The sequence below is a fragment of the Medicago sativa genome, chromosome 2 (assembly GCF_051527215.1).
Source record: "Medicago sativa cultivar Bolivia chromosome 2, Bolivia_mono, whole genome shotgun sequence".
NCBI classification, from domain to species: Eukaryota; Viridiplantae; Streptophyta; class Magnoliopsida; order Fabales; family Fabaceae; genus Medicago; species Medicago sativa.
The window spans coordinates 56,839,350-56,864,768 of record NC_140750.1 but is presented as its reverse complement, the minus strand read 5'-3'; the positions used below and the strand labels follow the sequence as shown (position 1 = coordinate 56,864,768).

Sequence of the window (25,419 nt, the reverse complement as noted above, 5' to 3'; positions counted from 1 at the left end):
CCGAGGTTTCAACCGATAAGAGAGAGTAGAAGTTTGTGCAATTAGTGCATTGAAATTTGAAATGCTTAACTTTTTTTTAGGATTATTTTTTGGGAAATGTTAACTTGTGCCCTTAAGGCATAATTTTAGAAGACAAATGTAGAAATAATGTATTGGAATGCGTGTATTAAATTTAAATTTTAATGTTTTAATAAATTGAATGCACAAAGTTTAAGGGAATATTTCTTTTTTGGATTTCTTAACATGTGCCCTAAAGGCACAAGTTAACACTACCCTTATTTTTTTTTTAAGTAACTTTTTTTTTAGGATTAGTTACTTAATTTAGAATATTTAAAGGAATATCCGAGACTCATTAACACCTTTATTTTATTTAGGCTAAAACCTACTTTTTGCCTCCTAAGTTTGCAAAAGTTGCGATTTTGGCCCCCTATTAAAAAAAATAGCATTTTTGGCCCCCTTCGTCCAAAAATTACTGAGAAGAGGCCACGTGTCCCAAAAAAGGGGCATAATTGCAACTTTTTCTAAAGATAAGGGGTCTAAAAAGCATATTTCCCTTATGTTAGATGGTCAAAAGAGCATATTTCCCTAAACATAGGGGGTCACTAATGCTATTTTTTTTAATAGGGGGTCAAAATCGCAACTTTTTCAAACTTAGGGGGCAAAAAGTGGGTTTTGGCCTTTTATTTAAGTTTTTAAGTGTATGATTTTATTAAAAAAAAAAAAAAAACTTCATATTCAGTTAAAAACCGAATAATCTAAGGATCAATTTTACCGTTACTGACCTGTTGGAGGTCACTAATGCTATTTTTTTTAATAGGGGGTCAAAATCGCAACTTTTTCAAACTTAGGGGGCAAAAAGTGGGTTTTGGCCTTTTATTTAAGTTTTTAAGTGTATGATTTTATTAAAAAAAAAAAAAAAACTTCATATTCAGTTAAAAACCGAATAATCTAAGGATCAATTTTACCGTTACTGACCTGTTGGAGGTCACTAATGCTATTTTTTTTAATAGGGGGTCAAAATCGCAACTTTTTCAAACTTAGGGGGCAAAAAGTGGGTTTTGGCCTTTTATTTAAGTTTTTAAGTGTATGATTTTATTAAAAAAAAAAAAAAAAAACTTCATATTCAGTTAAAAACCGAATAATCTAAGGATCAATTTTACCGTTACTGACCTGTTGGATGTTGCGAAGAGGCAACGATGAAGCCCCTACCAATGCTTAAACTTGCCCATCACTAGGAACAAATTGATTAATAAACTCTTCATGAAAAAGATGAATTGTAGATAGATATGTTTACTCAGTGTGCCTAAGTGCGTCAACAGAAAATACGAACAAAATAAATTATTATGATAATGATTGAGTGAGCTCACCCACTCTTTAGGATTCAGTTCACCCTTTTGTAGCTTTATGCGTAGATTTTGTTACTTTATGCGTAGAATTTGAATTATTGCCCACCAAGTGTTTGTGAAATTGCCTTACAGAGAAATAGGCAAAAGGGCTTTTAAGAATAAGGAAAATAAGAGAGTTACGTGAAAGATAGGTTAGTGTATTGTATAATGGTAATTATAGGAATGACAAATAGTAGCATTAACTTGGTGTTTCATCATGGGTCAACATTGCCTCATGAACATGTAACTTCACTAGTGAGACCTTGTGCAAGGTTTAATTTGAATTATGCAACAACTTGGGGTGTTACCAATACTAGTAAAGCTCAAAGATTGAAAGGGTATAAGCAGCTTGTAAGAAACAGTTCCATCGGTGAGGTCGTTATTGCTAGTGATGAAAAGTATGGCAATAAGCAGGTTGTTAGTCTGACGCCCCGGTTGTATGATTATGTTCTCGAAAATGTTCGGGAACCAGAGGTGAGAATTGAGGAAGATTCCCATTTGTATACCACTACTTTCCTTTTGTTGAGCATATGTGATATCGATTGGTTGTATTTCAGATTCTAAGGCAGTTGCGAGCGGAGACTGCATCTATGCATGGAAGCCAGATGCAGGTATCTCCCATCATTTTGTTATGCAAATTTATTCACACAGTTCACTCATTAGCCAAATTGTTTGATGTTTGTACATTATGTCTTCGCTATGCAAGTTGGGGTTTCTACTGCACTTTTGGTTTTATGTCGGTAGAGAAGCATATTTATGCGTTAAATTCATTATTTGTTTGTTTCTATTGATGCCATACATGATTTATAAATTCTTCGAAGTAGTTGATGTGGAAATCTACACTGACCAAGAAACTAGTAGTTTTGAATCAGTGGAGTTGGTTTTGAACATATTGGTCCTTGTCACTATGAATATACAGAAAATGTCCCTTGAAAGGTGAAAACTTCAATCCCGTGAAGTCCCTGTTTGGTAGACATGATTGGATAAGGATGAATGGATAAGAGTAGGATAGAATATAGACATGATAATCATTTATCCTATCTTATATTTGAGATGAATAAAATAATAGCATGATATTGATATGGTGTAAAATGACAAATTACGTTTGTATTTTATTAAAAAAAAATTATGTTTTAATAATTTTAATATGAATTTTGAATTTTAGATGCCTAATCAAAGAGTTAAATTTTCTATGCATAATTTATCTGTATTTCTTTTAACCCCATAAACATTAGAACAAACCTACATTTGGTAGTTTAAAAAACAAGAGGCTTCAGTTGTCTGGTATACTGGTATTTGATTGCTAATTAGTACGTTATTAGATTTCGTGTCTGTCTTAATATCTTGTCCAAGATACATTTTTGCAGTACTGACCCGCGTATTTGATTGCTAATTACCTTATTAGTTTTGGTGTCTGTCTCAATATCTTGTCCATGCTATGGTTGTCAAAATCGGGACTTTACTTCAGGTCGAAAGGGAATAGCAAAATCGGGACTCGTAAAATCGCAATCAAAATCGAAGGATTTTACTCATGGACTTTTGTAGAATCGATATAGGAAACTGTAAACTCGCAATCAAAATGGATGGATTTTACCAAAAAATAATAATAATAAATATGTTATAAATGGTATGTAGTCATAAATGACTTAGTTTATAAGAAATTGTAAAATCGCAATCAAAATCGATGGATTTTGCTTAGTTTGGGATTCTACTATGGATTTAAGTCGTTGAAGGTGAAGAAAGTCGCAAAATCTTTGATTTTAGGATTTAAGTCGGGATTTTGACAACAACGCGTTTAGTTTTAAATTGTGAAATTTGGCGGAAGAAATAAATGATTGTGCTAGAAATAATGCATATCAGTCTCACAGTCTCGTCTGTCAAACAAAAAAAAAGATTTGCATTGTAATCCCACTTGCCTTCTATGAAGTAAAATGTTGATGATACATTGTCTTTATAATAGGTGTCTCCTGATCAGGCACAACTACTGGCAATGCTTGTGCAGATTCTTGGAGCAGAACGGTGTATTGAAGTTGGCGTTTATACTGTATGTCCTTTATTTTTAACAGTATAGGCATAGCTTCTTCGTGTTATATAGTAGATGTTACCAATTAGATCTTGTTCTACATATGGTTGACATATCAGCTGATTATTTGTTATATAAATTGTCTTAATCTTAATAGGGAAAAAAAACACAGTTTGCTTTGATCTAGACATTCATGTAACCCACACGGCATTGAATAACTATGAACCTTCATTTGTGTACTCTTCAGAGTCTCTATAACCTTAATTTTTGGATGAAACTCAAATATTTTAATATGTATGTGATACCCTTTGGAGTTACTTTTGTTATAGCATTACCATTTGAATCTAAAGAGTAAACACCTATGATAATATAGAAAGATTTCAAAGTAAAAAATTGTTTAAAAACAAATCTTTGCAGATTATGATGAACGGAAAATTAAATAATCTAATGCACCACATCAGTTGTGCGGATCTATTTAATTTTTGTGAACAATGATGTGCATATTATAGGTTTCTTTCAATTGTCATGCCAAGATTTTTAAACTTGACATCTTTCTTTAGTAACTGATGAGGTATTATATTGTTAATTTGACCAGGGCTACTCATCACTAGCGATAGCATTAGTCCTTCCAGAATCAGGTCGTTTAGTTGCCTGTGAAAGAGATGCCAGATCTCTTGATGTTGCTAAGAAGTATTATCAACTTGCTGGTGTTTCACATAAGGTAAACTTATGCTTTTGATCTCATAAGATGCCAAATATTTGTTGTTCAACAATTTCACTTGGAAATATATAAACTATTTTTATATTGGATTTTTATTGCCTTAATTCTCTGAAGTTTTAATGTAATGATACTAGGTGGATGTAAAACTTGGACTTGCAGCAGATTCCCTAGAATTTCTAATTATGAATGGTGAAGCTGGGAGGTACGATTCTAAACACCAAGACTCTATGCCTGTTTGAACTAGCTTATTTGAACTTAGCTACTTGAACAAGATATGAGAATAGCTTATGACATGTCCATAAGCTGTTTTCAGCTTATTTTGATAAGCTATCTAGGATAGCTTATGAAAAGAGCTTTTAGTTTATATGAAAACAATTTGACTTTATTTTATCTTCTGTTATAGAAATAACTTATAAACAACGCCTAATTAAGTAGTTTACCCAAACAGGGCGTTGCTATTCCTCATAAGACTGTTGTGGTTGGGAGGTCTTCTACATTTGATTTGTTCTCTTTTTTAGGGTTATTTGCTATGAATCCAGACTATATGACGTGAATTAGAAAAAACATGTAAAATAGAATTTAAACATTTCCTTTTTATGCAGCTATGATTTCGCATTTATTGATGCAGAGAAAAGGATGACTGAGAAATATTTTGAGATGCTACTACAACTGGTAAGAGCATTATAAAATAGCCAACGTCATTCAGTCTGTAATATTTTTCTTAAAACCTTCTACCTCTGTTTCCTAGAAGTTGTGATACGAGTTCACTGAATGAAGTGCTGTTGCAGGTGAGGATTGGAGGTCTTATTGTAATTGATAACGTCCTTTGGCATGGAAAAGTTGCCGATCCGTTGGTAAATAAATGGCTTCATATTTTTTTCGTTATTTCCAGTTAAATGACCTTGACTTCTCATGTACCATGTGCAGGTAAGTGACTCTAAAACTACCAGCATTAGAAATTTTAATCAACGGTTAATGGAAGATAAGCGTGTAAGCCTCAGTATGGTAAGTTTATACCATTTTTTCTAATTACTAATACACTTCCAAGTCACTTACGGTGAGATTCTCTCAGGTTGATATATATAATATATCTTCTCTTTTGGTGTCTTAGGTACCTATTGGAGATGGGATGACAATCTGTCGGAAAAGATAACATATTTTTGAGTAGTTCTTAAGTTCTATCTCATTGCAATTGAACCATTCAGGGTAATTATACCTATGCGAGATTGAAGAAAACAAAGTTATATCAGTCATTACACGTTCTTAGAACTTGAGATTTACCAGTCCAATCTCTTTGGCTGACCTTGCGGAAGGACCTGAGAACTGCATAATGAAGAATGTCATTTTAGTTCCACAAATGTTGTGAGAATCAAACGGAAAACAGAAACGAAATAGTTGTTAGAGTCTTAGAGAGTAGTATAATGAGAATGTTTCCATTGGATGGATAACATAACAGGTGCAGGAAGACTTCAAATATGACTATTAGTTTTTCAAAGAGCCTAGCCTGGGAAATAGATTCAGATGTGTAGATGGGACTATTAATGAAAAGTTTGATAAATTAAGATTCTTAATTTTTATACTTTCAAGATGCGAACAAGATCATTACAAGCGGTGTGACCTCACTTTTGCCATGCGAAACTCACTTACCTCTCTTTCGCAAAGCGAGAGTGCCTTTCGCAACACAAAAATGTATCAGAACGAATAGTCTCATTTACAACATGAACATACAGATTCTTTGCCTTGAAAGTAGTAATTCTTCAGCCAAATTGGTCTTCCAGAGCGTGGAAGTGCAAGTGATCAGGAAAGATTTAATATTTAACGTACATAAAAACTTCGATAATTTTTTTTTTCAAAAAATGAATTATATATCTATATCTTTATACTAAAATGAATTTTAAATTTTGTTAAACCAAAGAATCCACATGTGCATTACAATGACTAATCTCACGAATTAACTGAAATAATTTACAGAGTTTGCATGCAATGATGATGTAGTTAGGCTGCCTAACTTAGGCAATAATGCCTAACTTAGGCATTATGAATAAATTTTACTTATTGAAAACAATTGGGGATTAATATTTTTTCATACAAGTTTACGGTTAACCTCTTCAACAAATGTTTGTTTATGAGCAAGTCTACCACTTAATAATCATTATAAACATTGAATTGGATTGGATTGAATTTTACCAATACTTTAATCGAATACTTAAGACACAAGTTTGCACCACCACTAGTGTCATCAAATCAAGTTTTTTATTTATTTTTCACTGGAACCAAATTGCAAGTTGAGACATTATAAACCAGTTATTAAGGTGTGAACAAAAATGTCAAATAAAAAAACAGTATCAAAATTGTTAAACCCAAACTGTGAAATAACCAAGAAATGTGTTATATTTCTAATTCTAATTTCTAATTGCTAAAAAAAAAGTCAGTTATTTTAAAATTTGAATACTTTAGATGTTTTTTATTTATTTTTCACTGGAACCAAATTGCAAGTTGAGACATTATAAACCAGTTATTAAGGTGTGAACAAAAATGTCAAATAAAAAAACAGTATCAAAATTGTTAAACCCAAACTGTGAAATAACCAAGAAATGTGTTATATTTCTAATTCTAATTTCTAATTGCTAAAAAAAAAGTCAGTTATTTTAAAATTTGAATACTTTAGATTTTAACTATAACATCATTTTCTTGTAAAAAAACTCTACGATTCATCATTCATAGTATTTGTTTTATGGGAACAATTTCCCTTTATAGGCATGTTCAATAATTTTATTTTAAGGAACTTATTTTTCGTATAAGTGGTTTTACAATGTCATATCATACTTATGCAAACTTATATTTATTTTTGGTATAGGGACCACTATGACACTCCTAAGAGCATCCACAATGGAGACACCCATTTTTTGGTACTTAAATGGGTCCCACACGTACACATCACTCTTTTATTATTTTTTAATAGTAGTACCTAATAAGCACTCAATCCCTCCAACCCAGATCTCACACAAAGTTCTTAAATGGGACCCACTAATCAACTATCAATAACTTTATATCACTACATTTCAATTTTTTAATATTAAAAACGTGCGGGTCCCGTTTAAAGTTGGGGGTCTTAAATAAGACCCCGGGTCTTAAGAGACCCCCAAAAAAAAATTCCCCAATGGGGTACCTATTAGGTACGGTGTCTTAATTGGTAAAGACACCACCATTGAGGATGGTCTAAATAAATACTCATAATAAGTCACATCATGTCTATCAATATTTTTTCTTTTTCTCTCATTTTCACCTCTTCATTTTTAATTTTTGGTTTTCCTCTCCTTACACTCACAAAATCAACACTGGATTCATGCCCCCCACCCCCACCCCGCAAGAGGTGATCCAATTCCCTAGAAATCATGTGAGTAAGTAAAAAAAATGTGTGCAGAAATTAAGAAAAATATATTAAAATGAAATGAAATTTATAAATCTTATCCTTTATTTACAATTAATATAAATTAATGAAAAATGAGTTTTTTTTAAATAAAAAAGGTGTAGCCTAAGTAAAGTTTAACTAAACTAAAAAAACCAAATTTGTTAAGTTGAATATCTTTATTTGAGGTTTAACTCAAGATCTAACAACTGTGTTTTTATCATTTAAAAAGGAAAAAGTGTAGGCCTTTTTAAATTGTGATTTTTCTCTCTTTACACTCGTAAAATCATAGCTGGATTCATGTCCCGCAAGAGGTGATCCAACTCCTTCGAAAAAGTGTAGGCCTTTTTAAATTGTGATTTTTCTCTCTTTACACTCGTAAAATCATAGCTGGATTCATGTCCCGCAAGAGGTGATCCAACTCCTTAGAAATCATGTGAGTAAAAAAAAAAAGTGTGCATAAATCATGCAGAAAATTAGAAAAATGGCTGCAATTTTTGTTTTTAAAAAAATATTGATTGAAATGAAATTTATAAATCTTATCTTTTATTTAAACTAATATAAAATAATTTTTTTTTGAAGACAAACTAATATAAAGTAATGAAAAATGAGTTTTTTTTTTTAAATAAAAAAGATGTAGTCTTGTCAATAAAGTCTAACTAAACTCACAAAACCAAATTTACTAAGTTGAACATGTTTATTTTGGGTTTGAACACAAAATTTATCAATTGTGTGTGTTTATCATTTAAAAGGAAAAAGGTGTAGGCTTCATGATTTTATGCAAGCTTATATCAATAATACCAATAATAATTTTTTTTTTGGTCAAGATAACAACAATAATTTTATCAAAAAGTAGAACAAACTTGACCAAATACATTCACAAAATTAGATAAAATAATTACAAACAGAAAAAATCAAACAAAAATCATTTTAGAAAAGATATTCATCCAACTTAACTTAAATTAAATGATGTAATAAGAAATTAATTGAAACAAAAATTACACGTATAATCCTCCGTTCAAAATGATCTGAGTTGTAATACTCCGTACTACTTTACTTCCTTCTTCGTCTTCTTTCTGTTTATCGAAAAATGAAATTAATGACGCAGATTTGAAAACACGCAAACTCACTCAACAATAAAGCACAAAAAAAAAACTTATTAAACACTAAAAAGTTAGTTAGTTTGATTCATCTCTTTGTTTTTGCAACAATGGCGGATCGTAAGAATGAAGGTCTTCTCACCTACGCTTATCTTCTTCTCTACATTGCTCTCTCCAGCGGTCAAATCTTCTTCAACAAGGTTACCTTTCATTCTTCTTCCTTTTGAATGCTTTACTTGTTTCTTTGTAAAGCGCGTGAAATTGTAGTGATAGAAAGTTTCTGTGTTGATTTATAAGCTAGGATTAGTTTTTTTTTTTTTTTTTAGGTTAGTTGAATTTTTTGAGGATTGTGTTGTTGATTGGAATTGGAATTAGAATTTGATAGATGCTGATGAATCAAATTAAGGATCTTGTAATATTTTAGCAGTAGTTGACTTAACGATTTGTAATTTTTTTTTTTTTTTTTTTGTAGTAGTAGTAGTAGTTGAGCTTTTTTGTTTAATTGAAATGGAAATGTTGTCTGAAATAGGGTTTTAAGTGTAAGAGAATTTAACAGATTAAGCCAATTTTTGTACAATTTTATTGGTTTTTTGTTTGTTTGTGTGTGGATGGTGGAATGCTTGTGGTAATGGAACACTGGGTACCTTACGTCAGTGCTTGTTGTTTGGAATTGGATCATTGATTAATTTCTTAATTGGTTTTGCTTAAGAATTATGGTCTTGTTTGGATAAACAACTTATTTGCAGCTTATAACACAAGCGCTTAACATATAAGCGCTTGTGTATTAGTTATTTCTATAGCAAAGATAAAATAAATTCAAATTGTTTTGGTATAAGCTATAAGCTGTTCTCATAAGTTATCTTGGAGAATTTATGAGAATAAGCTGAAAACAACTTATGAACAATATTATAAGATGTTTTTTTTATAAGTTCTTCCAGACAGTCTAACAAGACTTAAGACAGTAGATAAGTTCAAATAAGGCAATCCAAAAAGTATGTTTGATTTGAGAAATGGATGAAGGAGACAATGTGAACTTATGTTATGTAAATGTAATGCATTTTCTTTATGGTTTGGCTGTCTTTTGAGCGATCCTTGGAAGTATTATTGTGTCCTGTTTGGTTATAGATTTATGCATTATGCTTGATTTGATAAATGAGCGAAGAGAAAATGTGCACTGTTGCACTCTTGTTGTTATGTATCTATCTGATGGATATGTTTGTTTTTGTTTACAATTTTGTTGTCTGCAGTGGGTTTTGTCTTCTAAGGAAATTAACTTTCCTTATCCTTTGGCATTGACTCTACTTCACATGGTCTTCTCATCTGTTGTATGTTTTGTATTAACCAAAGTTCTAAAGGTAAGTTTTAATGTTTGGTGTAATGTGTTATTGGATCAGATACTATTATGAAATGCTGATTAATTATATGTTTCTTGTAGGTTTTGAAGGTTGAGGAGGGAATGACTCCTGAAATGTGAGTAATTAAAGACAATTTCTGTAGATTATAGCTTATTTATAGGTTTTCATGTATGGGTATTTTGGTTTTCCTTACTTTCGCTGGCTGTTGGTCACTAGAATGTTAAAAAGTGGGATCATGAGACAATACACGTACTGATTAAAAAATGTTAATAACTAATAGCTATTAGCTGCAAATTTTCAGTATGGCTGTATATCTTCAGCTTTGACCCATTAATCCCAAAATCTGTCACCCACACATGTCTTATAAGGTACTTGAAATATAACGATGATAATTTTTTATTACCATCAAGAAGATATTTTTCGAGGGATGACAGATTAGCTCGAGAGTTTGATTTCCTGTGAACTAGTTCAAAATGGATAGCTACACCTTCAGTATTTGTGTTGGCAATTTTCAGACTAGGATTCAAGCCATTTGTTTCATAGTTACTCTACAAATTAATTTCTATGTTTTAGGTTCAGCTGCCACAGTTTGTTTTGAAAACTAACACTAGTGCTAATGAAGTTGCAAAGTGACCAGCTCCAGAAATTTCTGCATCTTTGTTGATTAGGCCCATTTGGATTTTTTTTTTATTGATATTATTGTTATCTTTTACTTTCTTTAGTTTTGTGAATATGGGTTGGGCTGGTTAAATGCTTGTGGATATGTGCATATATTCCGCGTGCGATTGTCTATGTGTAAATATTTCGCTTATTGTGATGTTCTTACATTTATTGACATCAAGGTCATGTACCTTAATAATTGATTTCATTAAATACTTGTGATGTCTCCAAGTTCCAGTTGTAATTATATATCTTACTTATTGCAGATATGCTTCTTCAGTAGTGCCAATTGGGGCCATGTTTGCAATGACACTTTGGCTTGGAAATACTGCCTACCTGTATATTTCTGTTGCATTTGCACAAATGCTGAAGGCAATTAGTAAGTTATTGTTATTTGTGATTCTGTTATTTTCAACAATAGTTAGGTATTTTTAGCCATTTATGTATGATTTCTAGTTATTTTCCAATGGTAATCTTAATGGCTAAATGTGTATCATGACATTTAAAAGAATCAGATTTGTTGGTTTATCAACTTGCCCTGACTGTGTACAGTTTATGATTGTATATTTGTATTCCATACTTATCCTCCAGAACTGCAACTAATTGCAAGTTCTTTCTCATTCTTTAAATGCAAATCACAGTGCCTGTAGCTGTTTTTGTGCTTGGAGTAGCCGCAGGACTCGAGGTGATGAGCTGCAAAATGCTTTTTATCATGTCATTGATTAGTTTTGGAGTTCTAGTAGCTTCTTATGGTGAGATAAATATAAACTGGGTTGGAGTAGTTTACCAAATGGGAGGTGTTGTCGGTGAAGCTCTAAGACTTATCTTCATGGAAATTTTTGTTAAACGGAAGGGTCTTAAGTTGAATCCTATATCCGTCATGTATTATGTTAGTCCCTGCAGGCAAGTGCTCTTTTAATAATTTACTTATTGTTGCTTAAGTTTAACATGCTTTGTGTGTATATCGATGGCTATGAAAATAATTTTGAGTATTTCTGCAGTGCACTTTGTTTATTCCTTCCATGGATATTTCTAGAGAGATCGAAGATGGAGGACCACGGAACATGGAACTTCCCACCTGTTATACTTATCCTCAATTGCCTTTGCACTTTTGCTCTAAACTTATCAGTTTTCCTTGTGATTTCACACACAAGTGCTTTAACCATTCGTGTTGCTGGAGTTGTTAAGGATTGGGTGGTTGTCTTACTGTCTGCTGCTCTGTTTGCTGACACAAAGTTAACAATCATCAATTTATTTGGTTACGGAATTGGTAAGTATCTTATAATGTTTGACCTTCTAAATTTTCCTTTCTCATTTGATAATCCCTTGAGGATTTTTCTTAACATTTCTCTCAAATGCTATAGTTTACTCAAAGATAATTAAACAATCCAGGGACGTTGGATAGTCCAGTATTAGGTGTTCCCTGGAAGCCTGTGTGCTTGTTAACATATATAAACCTAGCAAACAAATACATGCCTTCATTTCCGACATTGTTGTGAGCAAATCTTAGATCAAACAACAGTCAGGTTTCTCCTCTTTTTGTCCCTTTATATAAGGGTGTGGGTACTGAGTGGAGAGTGATGTGGGCTGTCCTTTTATATAAGGGTGTGGGTACTGAGTGGAGAGTGATGTGGGCATGTGGCGTATTATATTTTGTTTATCAACATTTATTGGTCAAAGTGGTAATGGTAAGTAACTTGTTTTCCTATAAATAATGTGTCGGATTTAAGTCTTGTGGATGTTAATGTTATACATACGCACTGTCATTGGGAGAGATTTATCCCTAAGCGGGTTACCCAGCGCAACTCAGACTAGTTGGGTTCCGAAGTGTTTTATAGATGCCGAGTCTCAAATCGTAAAAAAGTTACTGTGTCTGGCTATTATACTCACTGATGTACTAGTTTGGAGTTTGGAGACAAGCTTGTGGAGCTGATTAAATGTTGCTTTTAAAATTGATTTTTGAAAGTATTCCTTACAGAAGTACAAATACTGTACTCAAATTAAAAGTTAAATGGTACAATATACAAATTAGATTAGTTGTAAGGCTTGGATATGTAGCAGCTCTGAATCTTATTAAATGTGAATCTAGAAATATGAGCAGTTTCAGTAGCAATGGCTAATTATTATTGCAAATATTTATTCAGCCATTGCAGGTGTAGCAGCATATAATAACTTCAAGTTGAAAAAGGAAGCGTCTCCTGACTCCTCAAATGCTTCCGAGCTTGTTGAATCTACCCAAAGGCAGGAATCTCAGCCTTTAGTAAGTAGATAGCAGCAGCTTGAAGTACTCAATGTATGTATAAATATGTTAGAATTGATCCTTTTTCTTCCCACATTTTTGCTTTTCCTTATAGTGTTTCTTTTTATACCTTCTAGTTGTTCATGCCCTATGGGAACAAATAGTAGATAGCAACACAGTTCGCAGATAGTGTAGCAAGAATGCATCAAATGTTCATGTAGAAGATATAGATATAAACAAGCGTTGTGGAGTTTCTTCAGTCTTATAAACAATTTCAGTCGGGAAAGTAATGCGCAAAATCAAGTGTAATATGTGTAGATGTATGTAATACACAAACTTTGTCCTTTCAAACACAGGTGCTAAGCCATGGCATTTGAATTTTGACAACTCCGAAGTTATCCAGAGTGATAATTTTTTGAAGCTATTACCAGTTTCAATCTTAGTGATTCACTATTTCAATTTGATGATCAAGATTATGAGTCCGGGTATACAGCATTTTTTATGATTGGGCCTTTGGGCTGGTGCCAGGTTTTTGTACTGCATTCAGTCACACAGATAAAAACTTTGTAAGATTATTTTGATTTTTTAAAATGTATTTTGATAGTGACTGGTTCATTGTTGGAGACGTTTACTACTCCATTATTGAATCTCTAAGGGGAGACATGGGTGTTGATCAAAAGCTAGAACCGAATGTTTCATTATATTCCACCTCCTATACTACATGTATTTGAAGCATACTTGTGTTTTGGTATCACTGTTTGATCATTTTTTGCCTATATGATTTACTGTTTATAACTTCTTGATAAAAGCTAGTGTTGCCATATATCACAAGTATACTATGGCTTAATTAACATCTGAACTCCAAATCCCTAGCAGATAGAACAAGGTTTTAACTTTTTAAATTTTTACATTGCACATACTTAGACTTCTATTTTAGAAGATTTTCTGAACAGAACAATGAGTTTCTCTGGCCCCCTCTGAAGTATTTTTCCTTACTGAATTTTCCATCAAGTGCAGTGTGGCACAATCGAACAAAATCCTCCACCAATCAGTGTACTCTGACATCTAGCAACGATGTTAGCAGGTGGCCCCAGTCCCTAAAAATATACACACCCAGTTGAGATGTGATATGATTGCATCACAATGTCTAAGGACACAATCTAATAAATCGTTGTTCATGTTTTACTTAAATTTTCATTTACCAAATTTAGCCATAACATAATAAAACACAACTTCTACCAAAAATGATCTATATCTAAACTAATGAAATTGGACGGGGTGGTGCTGGCATGACTATTTGATGGTCATTAGGCTCCTTATTCTTTGCAATTGAAGATGCAAATGTTGGTTCTCGTTAAGGAAGGTGCAGTGTAATATCGAGTTATTGTTTGATTTAATTTAATATTCGTCATGGAGAATTCTTGCGCACTGCTTAGGAAGGTTGACTCTCGTTATTGTTTGATATAACTAGTTACAAACCCGTGCTTCGCACGGGGGTTCAGTAACGTATTTGACAAAATATTATATTAGAAGGATAGATTGTGAAATGACAGATAATTATAAACCATAATACAATATTTAGAGTACTCTTGCATTACGGATTACAAAATTAAATCTTTAAAATGGTTTGATCACAAGTAACAAATGAAAACATATTTTGTCAGCGGTAGAAACACTTTTCCAGTAATAATTGATATCTATCTATAAACCAATGAAAACCCTATTACCAAAGCTGCCTGATTTATATCATTTTGACTTTCAGCTTCAACATATATAAATCATTTCACATGATCTACAACAAAGACAGATATTAACTGCAATTTAGTATCCAGTTCTTTCAGGTGAACAAACTTCTGCATCAGATAGATAGCTGAAAGCCTCTCTACCTAATTTATATCATTTTGTGTTTTAGCTTCAACGTATATAAATATTTTCACATTATCTACAGCAAAGGCTAGGGATGTCAATGGATACCCATGGGTACGGATAATATGATACCCGTCCCCGCCCCGTTGGATAAGTATGATACCCGTGCCCGCCCCGTATCCTTGTGGGTACTCACTATACGGGTACCCGTGGGTATTGAGGTATCCATGGGTACCCATGGAGTTTTGAATTTATTTATTTTTTGGTACAAATAATAACTTTTTTTAATTACCAAAAAACTTCAACTTTTAAACATCCATACATAATCCACTCAAAATTTCATAAATCATACATAATTCATAGAAAATTCATGATTCTTATATAATCTATATGTTTTATGATATGAATGAAGTGGAAACGGTGAACTTAATAAGATGAATTAAAAAATTTAAAATAAAAATAGGTTATTATTGAGGATTTTTAGGTGGGGGTAAAATTTTCTTCAATAAGGTACCAACTTTAAGTAATAAGATATGATATATAAAGATATATTAGTAATTTACTTAATTTATTATCGGGTATGGGTACCCGTAGATATGGATACAATCCAATCCGTGTCTGTGTCCATATAATAATGGGTAGTCAAATACCTGTTTATTATACCCGTGGATACCAGTTTAGCTACCCGCTCCATATCCGTGACGGATTTTACCCACAGGTACCCGTGGGCATGGGTATTTTTGCCACCCCTAGCAAAGGCAGATATTAACTGCAATTTAGTACCACGTATATAAATCCTTTCACATGATCTACAACAAAGGTAGATAGTAACTGCAATTTAGTATCCATTCCTTTTAGGTGAACAAACTTCTGAATCAGACAGATAGTTGAATGCCTCTCTACTTGATTTATATCATTTTGCCTTTCAGTTTCAACGTATATAAATCATTTCACATGATCTACAGCAAAGGCATATATTAACTGCAATTTAGTATCGAGTCCTTTCATGTGAATTATACGCGCTTTTAAAAACTTGTTTTAAAGGAGAGATGTTCAAATTACGGAATATTACCATTCTTAGTAAATTTGAGAATGAAGTTCGCATAATCCAAATATTTGTGATGCATGGTTTAAGGCATGGGGTTCAGTAACGTATTTTGTAAAAAAATTGTTCCGAAGGAAAAATGAACAAATTAATGAATATTGCACAAAAATTAAAAAACTTTATCAAAATATTTATGAAAGCTTTATCAAGAGCAGAAAAACATCATAAATTACATAATAGTTAAAATTATAAAAGTGAGCGCTACTGTCATAGAGTTACCGGAAAGGGATTAACACCAATATTTACATGACACAAAATGAACGAAAGAAACACATTAAACTCTTTAGCGTCTTGTGTAGGAACTTGGTTATTAATATTTTGACCGTTAAAAAATAAAAAATCTCTTTGACGACAAAAAAGTAATATCAACTGAGCAATATTCAGTCTCTTCACATATGCTTAGTAATATTCAGTCTGGAAGATTACATTGAAAGGATAGATGGTAAAATGACGGATAATTGTGAATCATTGTAATATGTCAAAATATAAACCTTAAAAACCATGAACCATCAACTTAGTTTTAAATAGTTAAAAATAAAAAATTGTAAAATAGTTAAAAGTTCTTAAAAATATAAAAATTGGAAAATAGTTAAAAAAATTGGTGAGGTAGCACTCAACCAAGCAACACTAAAAAAATTATATGCATTAGCGTAACAAAAAAACAGACAGACGGACATAAAATATTACTCTAAACGTTAATGTGTGTATATATTCGCGAGGTTGAAGAAAGGAGATAAAAATATTTGGGATCATTAAATGACAGCGTGAATAAAAATATTTGTGAGATTGTGATGATTAAACGATATTGAAATTAAATATATAAGTGATAAAAAGATAATAAAATTCCTTTGAAAAAAGGTAATAAAATTAAATGGAATCTCCTTAAAAAATTAATGGAACGGTTAAAAAAAATAAAGTTAAATGGAAGAAAAAAAACATATTGAAATATAATATTAAAAAATAAAGAAAAAGTTCCCGACGTGAGTTGAAAAGAGGTGCTTGTGAAATAAATTGTCAAGAAGTAGTTTTTTAAAGTAACATTCAACAGCTTCTGGTCAAAGCTCATTCCATTCAATTTTATGCGTTCAAAAAAAGTACTTTTTTTTAGTAAGTACTTAATTGATATTGTATTCGGCCTAACTTCTCCTTCAAAATGTAGAGAAGTTTGAAAAAAGTCGGGTCAAACGATACCTTAATCTCCCACAACGGCAATGTAGAAACAATTGAATTTGGGAGGAAAAATTGAAAAATAGTTAAAAATATAAAAATTGGAAAATAATTAAATTTTATTAAAAATATAAAAATAAGAAAATAATTAAAAAAATTGGTTAGGGGCAAAAATGGAAATTCATAGGCCAAACCTTAAAAAAAAAAAAAAACACTTCCAATAATTGAATTACCAAAATGCCCCTCATAGGGGCAAATTGGTAATTTCAAAGGACATTTCCTTTCTTATATATACTAGTTACAAACCCGTGCTTCGCACGGGGTTCAGCTACTTTTTTGACAAAATATTATATCGGAATGATAAATCGCGAAATGATAGATAATTATAAACCATAATACAATATTTAGAGTATTCATGCATTACGGGTTACAAAATAATTAGTTCATGATATAAGAAATTGATATAATATTTAGGATGCAAATGACTGGAACTAATAAAGGAACCGATAGTGTGTAAATTATAATTACATACTTACCAAAAATATAAAAAGAAGTGCTATTATTATAAAGTTAGCAAAAAGAGGCTACCCGTGCTTCGCATGGGTTAAATATTGTGTTTTCGATAGATTTTGTTATATACGAATAATGAGCAAACTACAGTGAATAACTGTATTCTTCAAAGAAACAACCGACTTTTTTACATTCTAGCAAACTAAGGAAAAGAGTATAACAGGGTTATTGCACACATGATGAACCCTCTCAAGAATTGGGCTAATAATCACCATACATGTTCCTGATTGATCTTTGTGACTCTTGTCAATAAAAAGGTCGTGGAGTGTTCTCAAAATTCTTTGGCCGAGTTATTTTTATTAAAAAAAATAAAAGAAAAAATAGCATGAAATTGTCATAGACATTAAAGAATCAAACATTAAATGTGTGAGAAAATGACTCAATATCTATGGCAACAAAATTGAATGTCACTTAACCAAGTTGCTTGGGCTCCAGTGGCAAGGAGCTCCTTCCAAGGACGTACCCGGGGAATACCGGGTTCGATTCCCAGGAGGAACAACGCTTGGCCAGTGCGCATGCGTCTACGCATGAGCCGGATTAGTCGTCCACCTTTGGTGGGTCGGAAACCGGTGCGAAAGCCAAAAAAACCAGGAGGAACAACGCTTGGCCAGTGCGCATGCCTCTACGCATGAGCCGGATTAGTGGTCCACCTTTGGTGGGTCGGAAACCGGTGCGAAAGCCAAAAAAAAAAATTTGAATGTCACTTTCAATTTATAATAAAATTTCCAATTGTCATAATGAACTGAATAGTGCATTGAGAATATGCAAAAGCAATCAAAATCCTAGTGCTTGACCCACCAAACAATGTAACAGTTGTATTTTTTCTTTAAATTTCTATGTTTTATTTTACTATCAATCACGACGAGAAGCCTATTTTCGATTTCACCTAGTGATATTGAGCTAGCTAGCTGCAATTGGTAATAGCAGTATCTTGAATTTGAATAAATACAACACAGAGAGAGGATCAAGTGTTATTGGCTTTGAAGAGTCAACATACACCTGGATGCAAATTGAGCAACATGATTCATTGTATAATTTCATCATTTTGTTGGAGCTGAATTGCTGCCATGGAAGCTTCATAATACAACTTTGTGGCATCCCCTTAACTCCCAAGTTGTCATAAATATCTGAAAGCACTCCTCCATAAGTTGTTTCTAGTGAATTTATCTGAAAACACATGTTGCACAAAATCTAAACTAAAATTTTGATTCTAATGAATTAATTTCACATTTCGTAAGCTTTTTATTTATTAATACTTACATAAAACAAATAAGCTTGTGCAACAGTTGGACATATTCATTCCACAAACACTCTCCCATTTAGTAAACTTCTCAACAATGCAACCTGCAATTCCACACCAAAATTGATAGGTGAGACAAACACCGTCTCAATTGGATTAATATAAGGGCAAATAATACAAATAAAATATTTCTAAATGATTGAATGTAATCACATGTGTCAGTGTCAAAGCAATATATACATTCAATCAAAAGTGTCAAAGCTACGTAAATAATCAGTGGTGAGATAATTGTCAGCCAGAATTGTAACCTTGGAAAATGGCTCAGCCACAGAAGCAAAACTCATCAATTTTATGGCTGCAATGGCTCCTGCAATTGCTCATTTTCCAGCTCCATCAAGAAAACCAGTTTCTGTGGTCTGGCCTTTGATAACTCTTGCTATTGTTCCTATTATTGACCCTCCTAAGGTTCATAACAAACAATTTTCAACGACTTTATAAAACATGCATAAATAATGAGATGTATAATATTCTGTATAGCAATAACAAAATGTAACATACCTAGTGCTAAAATGCAGGTGAATGCAGCAAAAAGAAATCTATCCATGGCATTCATGAATTTTTCAAATGCAGAACTAAAAAGAACTTCTTGACACTGTGATTGCTTCTATTGTTCTAGAAAACCATTTGCTCATAGTTAGTGAAGTGATGGTAATAGACATTTGAAACAGAAATGAAACTTGTTTGTCACAAAATGTTAAAACCAAAAAACTAAACATGCACTGAGATTGCAGATCATGTCAATTCAAAAATTGTTATGACATTATGGGTTCAATATATCTAGCTAACCAATTAAAGTCCAACAAAGGATGAAAAACATAGCAAAATAACTATGACTAAAACTTGGCAACTATAAGGGAGGACAATGTTTGGTTTTGTTTTAGTGTCTCACCTGATATTTGGTTGAATGGGTGGGAAAGAAATAGCCGAGAATAAACTGCAGAAAAAGAGATATGTTAGTGTCAGAACATAGATGAGAATGCGACAAAAAGTTGAGAAAAAGTTTCTTAAGGACCTCTACCGCAACAAAACCTGCCAACTGTACAGGGAGTTTTAAAATAATAACCTGGCCATGATGAGCGATGGAAACTGTACAGGGTTCCTGAAACCAAGGTTCTCCATCAATTTCAACAGGAAACTTAGCAAACAATTGTATCTTAATCACTTCGAGCTCGAAAAAGCCCAACCTATATTGACAAAGCAACAGACAGAGGATTTGAGCATCCAGAATTTCATAATTTGAAATCCATAAAACTTAATCTAGACAAAGATATTGTGTCTCATGTCATGGTCAAAACTCAAGCATGCCATTTAAAATTGAAGAGAGCTTAAATACTGGAAATATGAAATAAGGTAGAAGTAACAGACGACAGGCTAGATTACAACTGAGATGTATGAGATTCTGGATCCGTACAGAACATGATTAAAATAAAATAAAAAGCATTCAAGCTCTATAAAATTACTCAAAAAAAAAAAAATCTTCAAAGAAATGTTACTAAATCAATGATTATATTAGTTTCTTGTGGTGCTTGAACCTTCAACATTCTAATTAGTAGAATTTTTTTTAAGTTTCCTCACTAAGCAATGACTTTAATAGCTTGCGTATATAATTAATTATTGTGTAATTGCAGAACACACATGGAAATAATGGAAAGGCAGTAGCTGCTACTATAATCGGTAATAATTCAGCTATCTTTGATTGTAGTTTTTTGGGTTATCAAGACACTTTGTGGGATGCATTGGGACGTCATTACTATAAGAATTGTTATATTCAAGGTGAAGTTGACTTCAACTTTGGTCAAGCCCAATCTTATTTTGAGGTAATAATAATAATAATCTTTGTTCTACATTTTTTACTTTGTTTTTAGAATGAAACAATGAAGCATTTTAAGTGGTTTTTACCTATTGTAGGATTGTGCAACATCAAAATCTAGCCACACTCCACCTCTCATCAGTATTCTTCCTGACTGCAAAACTGAGGTTTTCTCGAATTTTATTGAATTAAGTAAACCTGTTTTCTACATTTGTGTTTGAAGTACTTAGGAAACTATTATTGGCTTTAGATATTGCTTGCTGCACTTACATTCAAATTTATGCAGGGAATAATAGGCTTTTTCAAATCAAACTGCAACTGCATTTTCTTGAAGCACAAAACTGGGAATATAAACCCAAACAATGCATAATGAAAAATGAACTCTACAACCCCCTTATCATATTGCTTGATGTTGTAAGCAATAAACCTTCTACTACAAAACATGCATAAGTTATAACCCATGTTTATTCTAGCATAATCTATAGCACCACTATGAAGCCAAATCCAAAAAAAAAAAACACAAAAGGAAAAAGCCTTGATACCTCTAAATGCAGCAAGCCTTGACTGATAAGGTGGTTTGTAAACCTTGAGAAGAAACACGACCTCTTTTTATAAATAAAACATGGAGTGGATCCGTGCTTTCAACCACTGGTGTGATAGGACTTTTTAACTCTTAATATTGTTTGCTGCTCCGTGAGAGAGGATCCAAGTCAATTTGTTTTCAACACAATGTTATGTGGAACTGTGCACAAATTTATACAACAAAAAATACACAAACTCACATTAAATTCTCCAATACCAGGAAATACCCAGCCTAGGCATTCTGAATAAGGATATCTAAGTTACCCAGCAGGGCCAAGTCCTACTTCAATGTCTATCAGTAGCTCAGATTCTAAGAAATCTGCCATGTTCTCTCTAAAACTCTTCATATAGTCGCTATACATCTGCATCAAACACCAATTTTATCACCAATACTAAATAAATATAATAACAATCATTGCCATATAAACAAAAAATTCATTATGCAATGTGTCACGCGAAAGATATAGACTATAATCTTTTTCAACACAGGTAACTTGAGTGTGTCACAATCCCTAATGTTACAAAAAATTTCTATCAAATATGGCTAATGAGACCGCAACTGAGGTTGCAAAGCGGTCAGAGACGTCACAAAACTTGACATTAGGACCTCAAATGCGGTTGCCCTTGCAAACCATTTTCAATTAACTTTGTCAAATGTGCATGTAGAGTTTGGTTAAACTTGAGTTCAAAGTAATATGCAGAGTTATATTGCATGAACGATAAACAGGAAATAATGATTTTCTAGAAGCTTATTATTAGCTAACCTGAGGTTCTTCCATTAAAGAAAGGCTTATTATCCAGCATCACTGCCTTACCAGTGACCTGCAAACATCAACAAATTTCAAATGTTAAAAAGAAGAACAATACAACTAAGTCAATTATAATAAATCATACTGAATTTCTCTGGTTTAAAACTGAAAGTCACCTTGCTGCATCCAGGCACAATGTTCTTGGGGAAACTTCATCCTCTCACTTATCTTTTCCCTCCTCACCTGCATTGAAAATCCAATTTAAAACTTTTCATCCAAATTATTTTCCATTTTCACAACACAGATAATTTGTCACTATATCTTACCCTCTCTGCAAGGCTATGGGCGAGCCCTAACATGTATGTATTCCTCCTTAGGTGGATCATAATGCACATGCACATATTATGAGAATGATAAGAGAAATAGCAAACAAACAAAGAGTTGCAACCAATGTGAATATATAAATGAAAGAGAGGATTAAATTGTAGATAACAGTAACAAATGGAGTATAATTAAATTAAGCAATGTACCTTGCTTGGCTGATGCAGCAATCTGATTCTTCTAGCCTCTTGAACCTCTTCCACCAGTCCATCCACATCCTGACAGTAAGAAAACACAAAAAATGTATATTTAACAGTTAATGTAACATAATAGATAGAAATAGCAAAAACTGCAATTCTTTCATATTAACTCATGCATGTCACTTTCTAATGCACATAAGAGATTATTTTAGTGCTTAGTGTTTGATAATGAAATCATTAACGCAAAATTGTACATGTACAATCATAATTGTGCAATCAAAGAGCATGGTAGAAGCACTCGTGATTCCCAATAAAATTAAGTATCCAAAAAAATTAATATTACTCCCTCGGCTCCTTTTTATGAAAACACATTTTTACAACAATTGCGACAATTAAAATGTAACCAAGGGAGTAGTAACTAATGTACCTCTGAGCAAGAAGCCTACATTGTGAAATCATTGAAACAACTAATAACACATTGTTGAATCTCAAGGCCTAATGCTTCCAATGTGTTTACTGTGGATAGCAACAACCCTGGCTTCCCAGCACAACAAATTTCAACCCTTGTGTCTACACTCCTCTCCACCTCAAACTGCAAAGTAACAAAAAAAAATTAGAAAATATACACAGAAATAAAAATAAATGCAGGATTAATTAGGGGTTTTCACCAAAAAAAAATAACAATTGGATCCTTCAACACAGATTAATTTCAAAAGGGTACACTTTTTTCTTTTCAATTTACATAGATATGTTGACAGTATGAGAATGGCTGAATGATCATAATATGACAATATGAGCTAGGTTCTATGAGACTGGTTTAAGATCTATGGATCAACAACATGATACAAACTGTATAAATTAAGATCAAGATGCTATAAAAATTTCCATTTATCTTCCTCATTGTTCTTTAGCTATATTGACTCTATTCATTTTGAGTACTCCACTGTATTTTTCTGTCATCATTTATTTAAAAAACTGTCACAAAGAAATGATTAAATTTCTTTCAACTTCACAACTTATCTGTGGGAGCTATAAAATTACAACCAACTTATATATGATTCTTATACTTAACCAACTGCTCACATGAAAGCTAACAATTAAAAAGGACAATTAACAATTACAATATTTTCTATCAAATATACCAAAAAGGATTCAAAAATTGACAATGTGATCATATGTCTACTCCAATTGAGAGGGAGTAATTTATGTCATTGGAGTTGGCTGACCGACTTACCTTTGATCAAGAATGCACACAAGATAAAAGTAATTAGTGGATTCATAGTAATAAATCACACAGAACATAATGAATTTGAAGTACCATTTATAAAAAATGCACACAAGAAAAAAGTATGCAAACACTTAGTGGTTGACAGACCCATCATTGATCAAATATCAATTTCAAGAACTCTTTATAAGCATTGCAGCAGCAGAAATGAGGATCAAAATATTCTGCAGATGAATGATGCTAAACATGCTAAACAACCATCATAAGCAGGATATATATAATGTCAATTATTAATTAGAAAGGAAAAAAAAAACAAAAACAAAAGAAAAGAAACATAGTTGCAAAACTCCAAGGGGATGCATACACATGATGAATTGAAGCTTCAACAGAAAAAGAACATCATCACCATGCTAAATGATTTTTTCTTATCAACAAATCAAAGAACATAATGGAATGCACAAAAGAGACACATAGTAGCCTATAAAGGTAATAGAATACAAACAATTTCTTTATCAGTCACATATGCTTCTTCAGAAGCCTATAGAACAAAAATGGAATCACATTTCTCTTCCATCAAAAGTGCTACAACAATAACTAATTATACCTTAACCACTAAACATCACTAACCTTTGGTTCAGATTGTTTAGACACTTGATCAAGTTCAAAACCACTAACTTGATCAGTACCATCATCATTCCCTTTGTACCTATACCACCTAGAACACAATACAAAGTAACCCAAATTAACAACTTCCAAACCAGTAATCATGTAGTAAAAGTAACCAATTCCCTATTGCAGATTTAACAGTCAACCTATGAATAATTGTAATCAACAAACTACTAAATTTAATACAAAGGAAAATGGTTGATGTTAGACTGTAACAGAGACTACCATTCAGCACCATTCAGATCAAATTCAACCATGTCCCTATGTATCTTCTTAAACAGACACTTTTCTTAAATCTTTCACAGAAACCATCAAACAGAAATGATTTACCATCACTTGTACAAAAATTTACCTCCAATTATTCTTGTTTCTTCCTCCAATTGCAAACCCAACCCCCATACTTTCAATTAAGCTTTCTTTGAATAAGGAGACACACATGCAGCAACTTTAATTAACCCTTCATTAAGAAATTGAAATTGGGGCTGAAAAGGGTTAGGGTTTGGATGAAATTGAAATTGAAATTGGGCTTGATAGAATAAGCTTACCTTAATTTCCTTTGCTTCTAAAATCGGTGCAGATCGGAGTGTTGGACGGCGAGGTCGACGGAGGCGATTTCTTTCTCTCGTCCCTCTCCTCTTCCGTTCTTTCTCTCGTCCCCCTTCTTCCTCTCCCGTTCCCGTTTCTCTCGCCCCTTCTTCCTCTCCCGTTCCCGTTTCTCTCGTCCCCTTTTTTTTTTTTTTTTTTTTTCTTTTCACATATATATAGGCAAGGGGAGTCCAATTTCTAATTTACCAAAATGCCCCTCATAAGGGCAAAAAGGTAATTTCCACGGACATTGATTTTCCTATTTGGTTTAGTAGATATCGAGTTTAGGAAGGTTGACTCTTGTTTTTGTTGACTTGGGCTTATCTTATGCCAAAATAAAAGCTTTCTGGTGTGGAATAAAGTTTGCTTGGACCACACATC

The 25,419-nt window shown here is 32.6% G+C and overlaps 3 protein-coding genes and 1 long non-coding RNA gene across 19 annotated transcripts; 3 read left to right on the top strand and 1 right to left on the bottom strand.

Annotated features, from left to right (window-relative positions):
• The first annotated feature begins 1,064 nt into the window (after positions 1-1,064).
• LOC146949204 (uncharacterized) lies at positions 1,065-5,708 on the top strand. 2 transcript variants are annotated; one of them, XM_085745269.1, is made up of 9 exons: positions 1,065-1,859; positions 1,943-1,996; positions 3,346-3,429; positions 4,004-4,129; positions 4,264-4,331; positions 4,732-4,801; positions 4,918-4,983; positions 5,057-5,134; positions 5,241-5,708. In XM_085745269.1, the coding sequence occupies exons 1-9, from the start codon at positions 1,554-1,556 to the stop codon at positions 5,280-5,282; spliced, it is 894 nt and encodes a 297-aa protein (XP_085601395.1). In that variant the 5' UTR covers positions 1,065-1,553; the 3' UTR covers positions 5,283-5,708. The 2 variants fall into 2 exon arrangements, with proteins under 2 accessions (XP_085601395.1, XP_085601396.1); XM_085745270.1 differs by lacking the exon at positions 4,918-4,983 and having other exon boundaries at positions 1,153-1,859.
• A 2,885-nt stretch (positions 5,709-8,593) lies between these two features.
• On the top strand, positions 8,594-13,646 carry LOC146949203 (Nucleotide/sugar transporter family protein). 2 transcript variants are annotated; one of them, XM_085745267.1, is made up of 8 exons: positions 8,594-8,838; positions 9,886-9,993; positions 10,074-10,108; positions 10,920-11,032; positions 11,295-11,556; positions 11,655-11,923; positions 12,798-12,913; positions 13,030-13,646. In XM_085745267.1, the coding sequence occupies exons 1-8, from the start codon at positions 8,749-8,751 to the stop codon at positions 13,054-13,056; spliced, it is 1,020 nt and encodes a 339-aa protein (XP_085601393.1). In that variant the 5' UTR covers positions 8,594-8,748; the 3' UTR covers positions 13,057-13,646. The 2 variants fall into 2 exon arrangements, with proteins under 2 accessions (XP_085601393.1, XP_085601394.1); XM_085745268.1 differs by having other exon boundaries at positions 12,798-12,946.
• A 4,646-nt stretch (positions 13,647-18,292) lies between these two features.
• On the bottom strand, positions 18,293-25,184 carry LOC146949201 (uncharacterized). 14 transcript variants are annotated; one of them, XR_015027177.1, is made up of 16 exons: positions 24,999-25,184; positions 24,806-24,935; positions 24,415-24,502; positions 22,990-23,154; positions 22,572-22,640; positions 22,368-22,413; positions 22,218-22,284; positions 22,057-22,114; positions 21,493-21,654; positions 21,253-21,396; positions 19,964-19,999; positions 19,790-19,834; positions 19,399-19,512; positions 19,149-19,300; positions 18,861-18,944; positions 18,293-18,767 (listed from the first exon to the last, which is right to left on the bottom strand). XR_015027177.1 is itself a non-coding variant. In XM_085745266.1 (9 exons), the coding sequence occupies exons 4-8, from the start codon at positions 23,019-23,021 to the stop codon at positions 22,104-22,106; spliced, it is 225 nt and encodes a 74-aa protein (XP_085601392.1). In that variant the 5' UTR covers positions 23,022-23,154; positions 24,415-24,502; positions 24,806-24,910; positions 24,999-25,184; the 3' UTR covers positions 21,315-21,452; positions 22,057-22,103. The 14 variants fall into 14 exon arrangements, 1 of the variants encoding a protein (XP_085601392.1); XR_015027171.1 differs by having other exon boundaries at positions 19,964-20,084; positions 24,806-24,910; XR_015027175.1 differs by having other exon boundaries at positions 24,806-24,910.
• Positions 20,579-21,130, top strand: LOC146949202 (uncharacterized). The gene is made up of 3 exons (XR_015027178.1): positions 20,579-20,717; positions 20,809-20,877; positions 20,997-21,130. It is a non-coding gene; the product is annotated as an uncharacterized LOC146949202 (long non-coding RNA).
• Positions 25,185-25,419: the final 235 nt, after the last annotated feature.

What these genes read in the sequence shown, in the direction of transcription:
- LOC146949203 (XM_085745267.1), top strand. Translation starts at nt 8,749, where the DNA reads ATGGCGGATCGTAAGAATGAAGGTCTTCTCACCTACGCTTATCTTCTT. An exon ending in GAGGGAATGACTCCTGAAAT is followed by an intron (nt 10,109 to 10,919) that starts GTGAGTAATTAA and finishes TACTTATTGCAG; the next exon opens with ATATGCTTCTTCAGTAGTGC. An exon ending in TTTATTTGGTTACGGAATTG is followed by an intron (nt 11,924 to 12,797) that starts GTAAGTATCTTA and finishes ATATTTATTCAG; the next exon opens with CCATTGCAGGTGTAGCAGCA.
- LOC146949204 (XM_085745269.1), top strand. Translation starts at nt 1,554, where the DNA reads ATGGTAATTATAGGAATGACAAATAGTAGCATTAACTTGGTGTTTCAT. An exon ending in AAAATGTTCGGGAACCAGAG is followed by an intron (nt 1,860 to 1,942) that starts GTGAGAATTGAG and finishes GTTGTATTTCAG; the next exon opens with ATTCTAAGGCAGTTGCGAGC. An exon ending in TTGCTGGTGTTTCACATAAG is followed by an intron (nt 4,130 to 4,263) that starts GTAAACTTATGC and finishes TAATGATACTAG; the next exon opens with GTGGATGTAAAACTTGGACT.
- LOC146949201 (XM_085745266.1), bottom strand. Translation starts at nt 23,021, where the DNA reads ATGATTTCACAATGTAGGCTTCTTGCTCAGAG. An exon ending in TGTAGGCTTCTTGCTCAGAG is followed by an intron (nt 22,641 to 22,989) that starts GTACATTAGTTA and finishes TCTTACTGTCAG; the next exon opens with GATGTGGATGGACTGGTGGA. An exon ending in TGCTGCATCAGCCAAGCAAG is followed by an intron (nt 22,414 to 22,571) that starts GTACATTGCTTA and finishes GATCCACCTAAG; the next exon opens with GAGGAATACATACATGTTAG.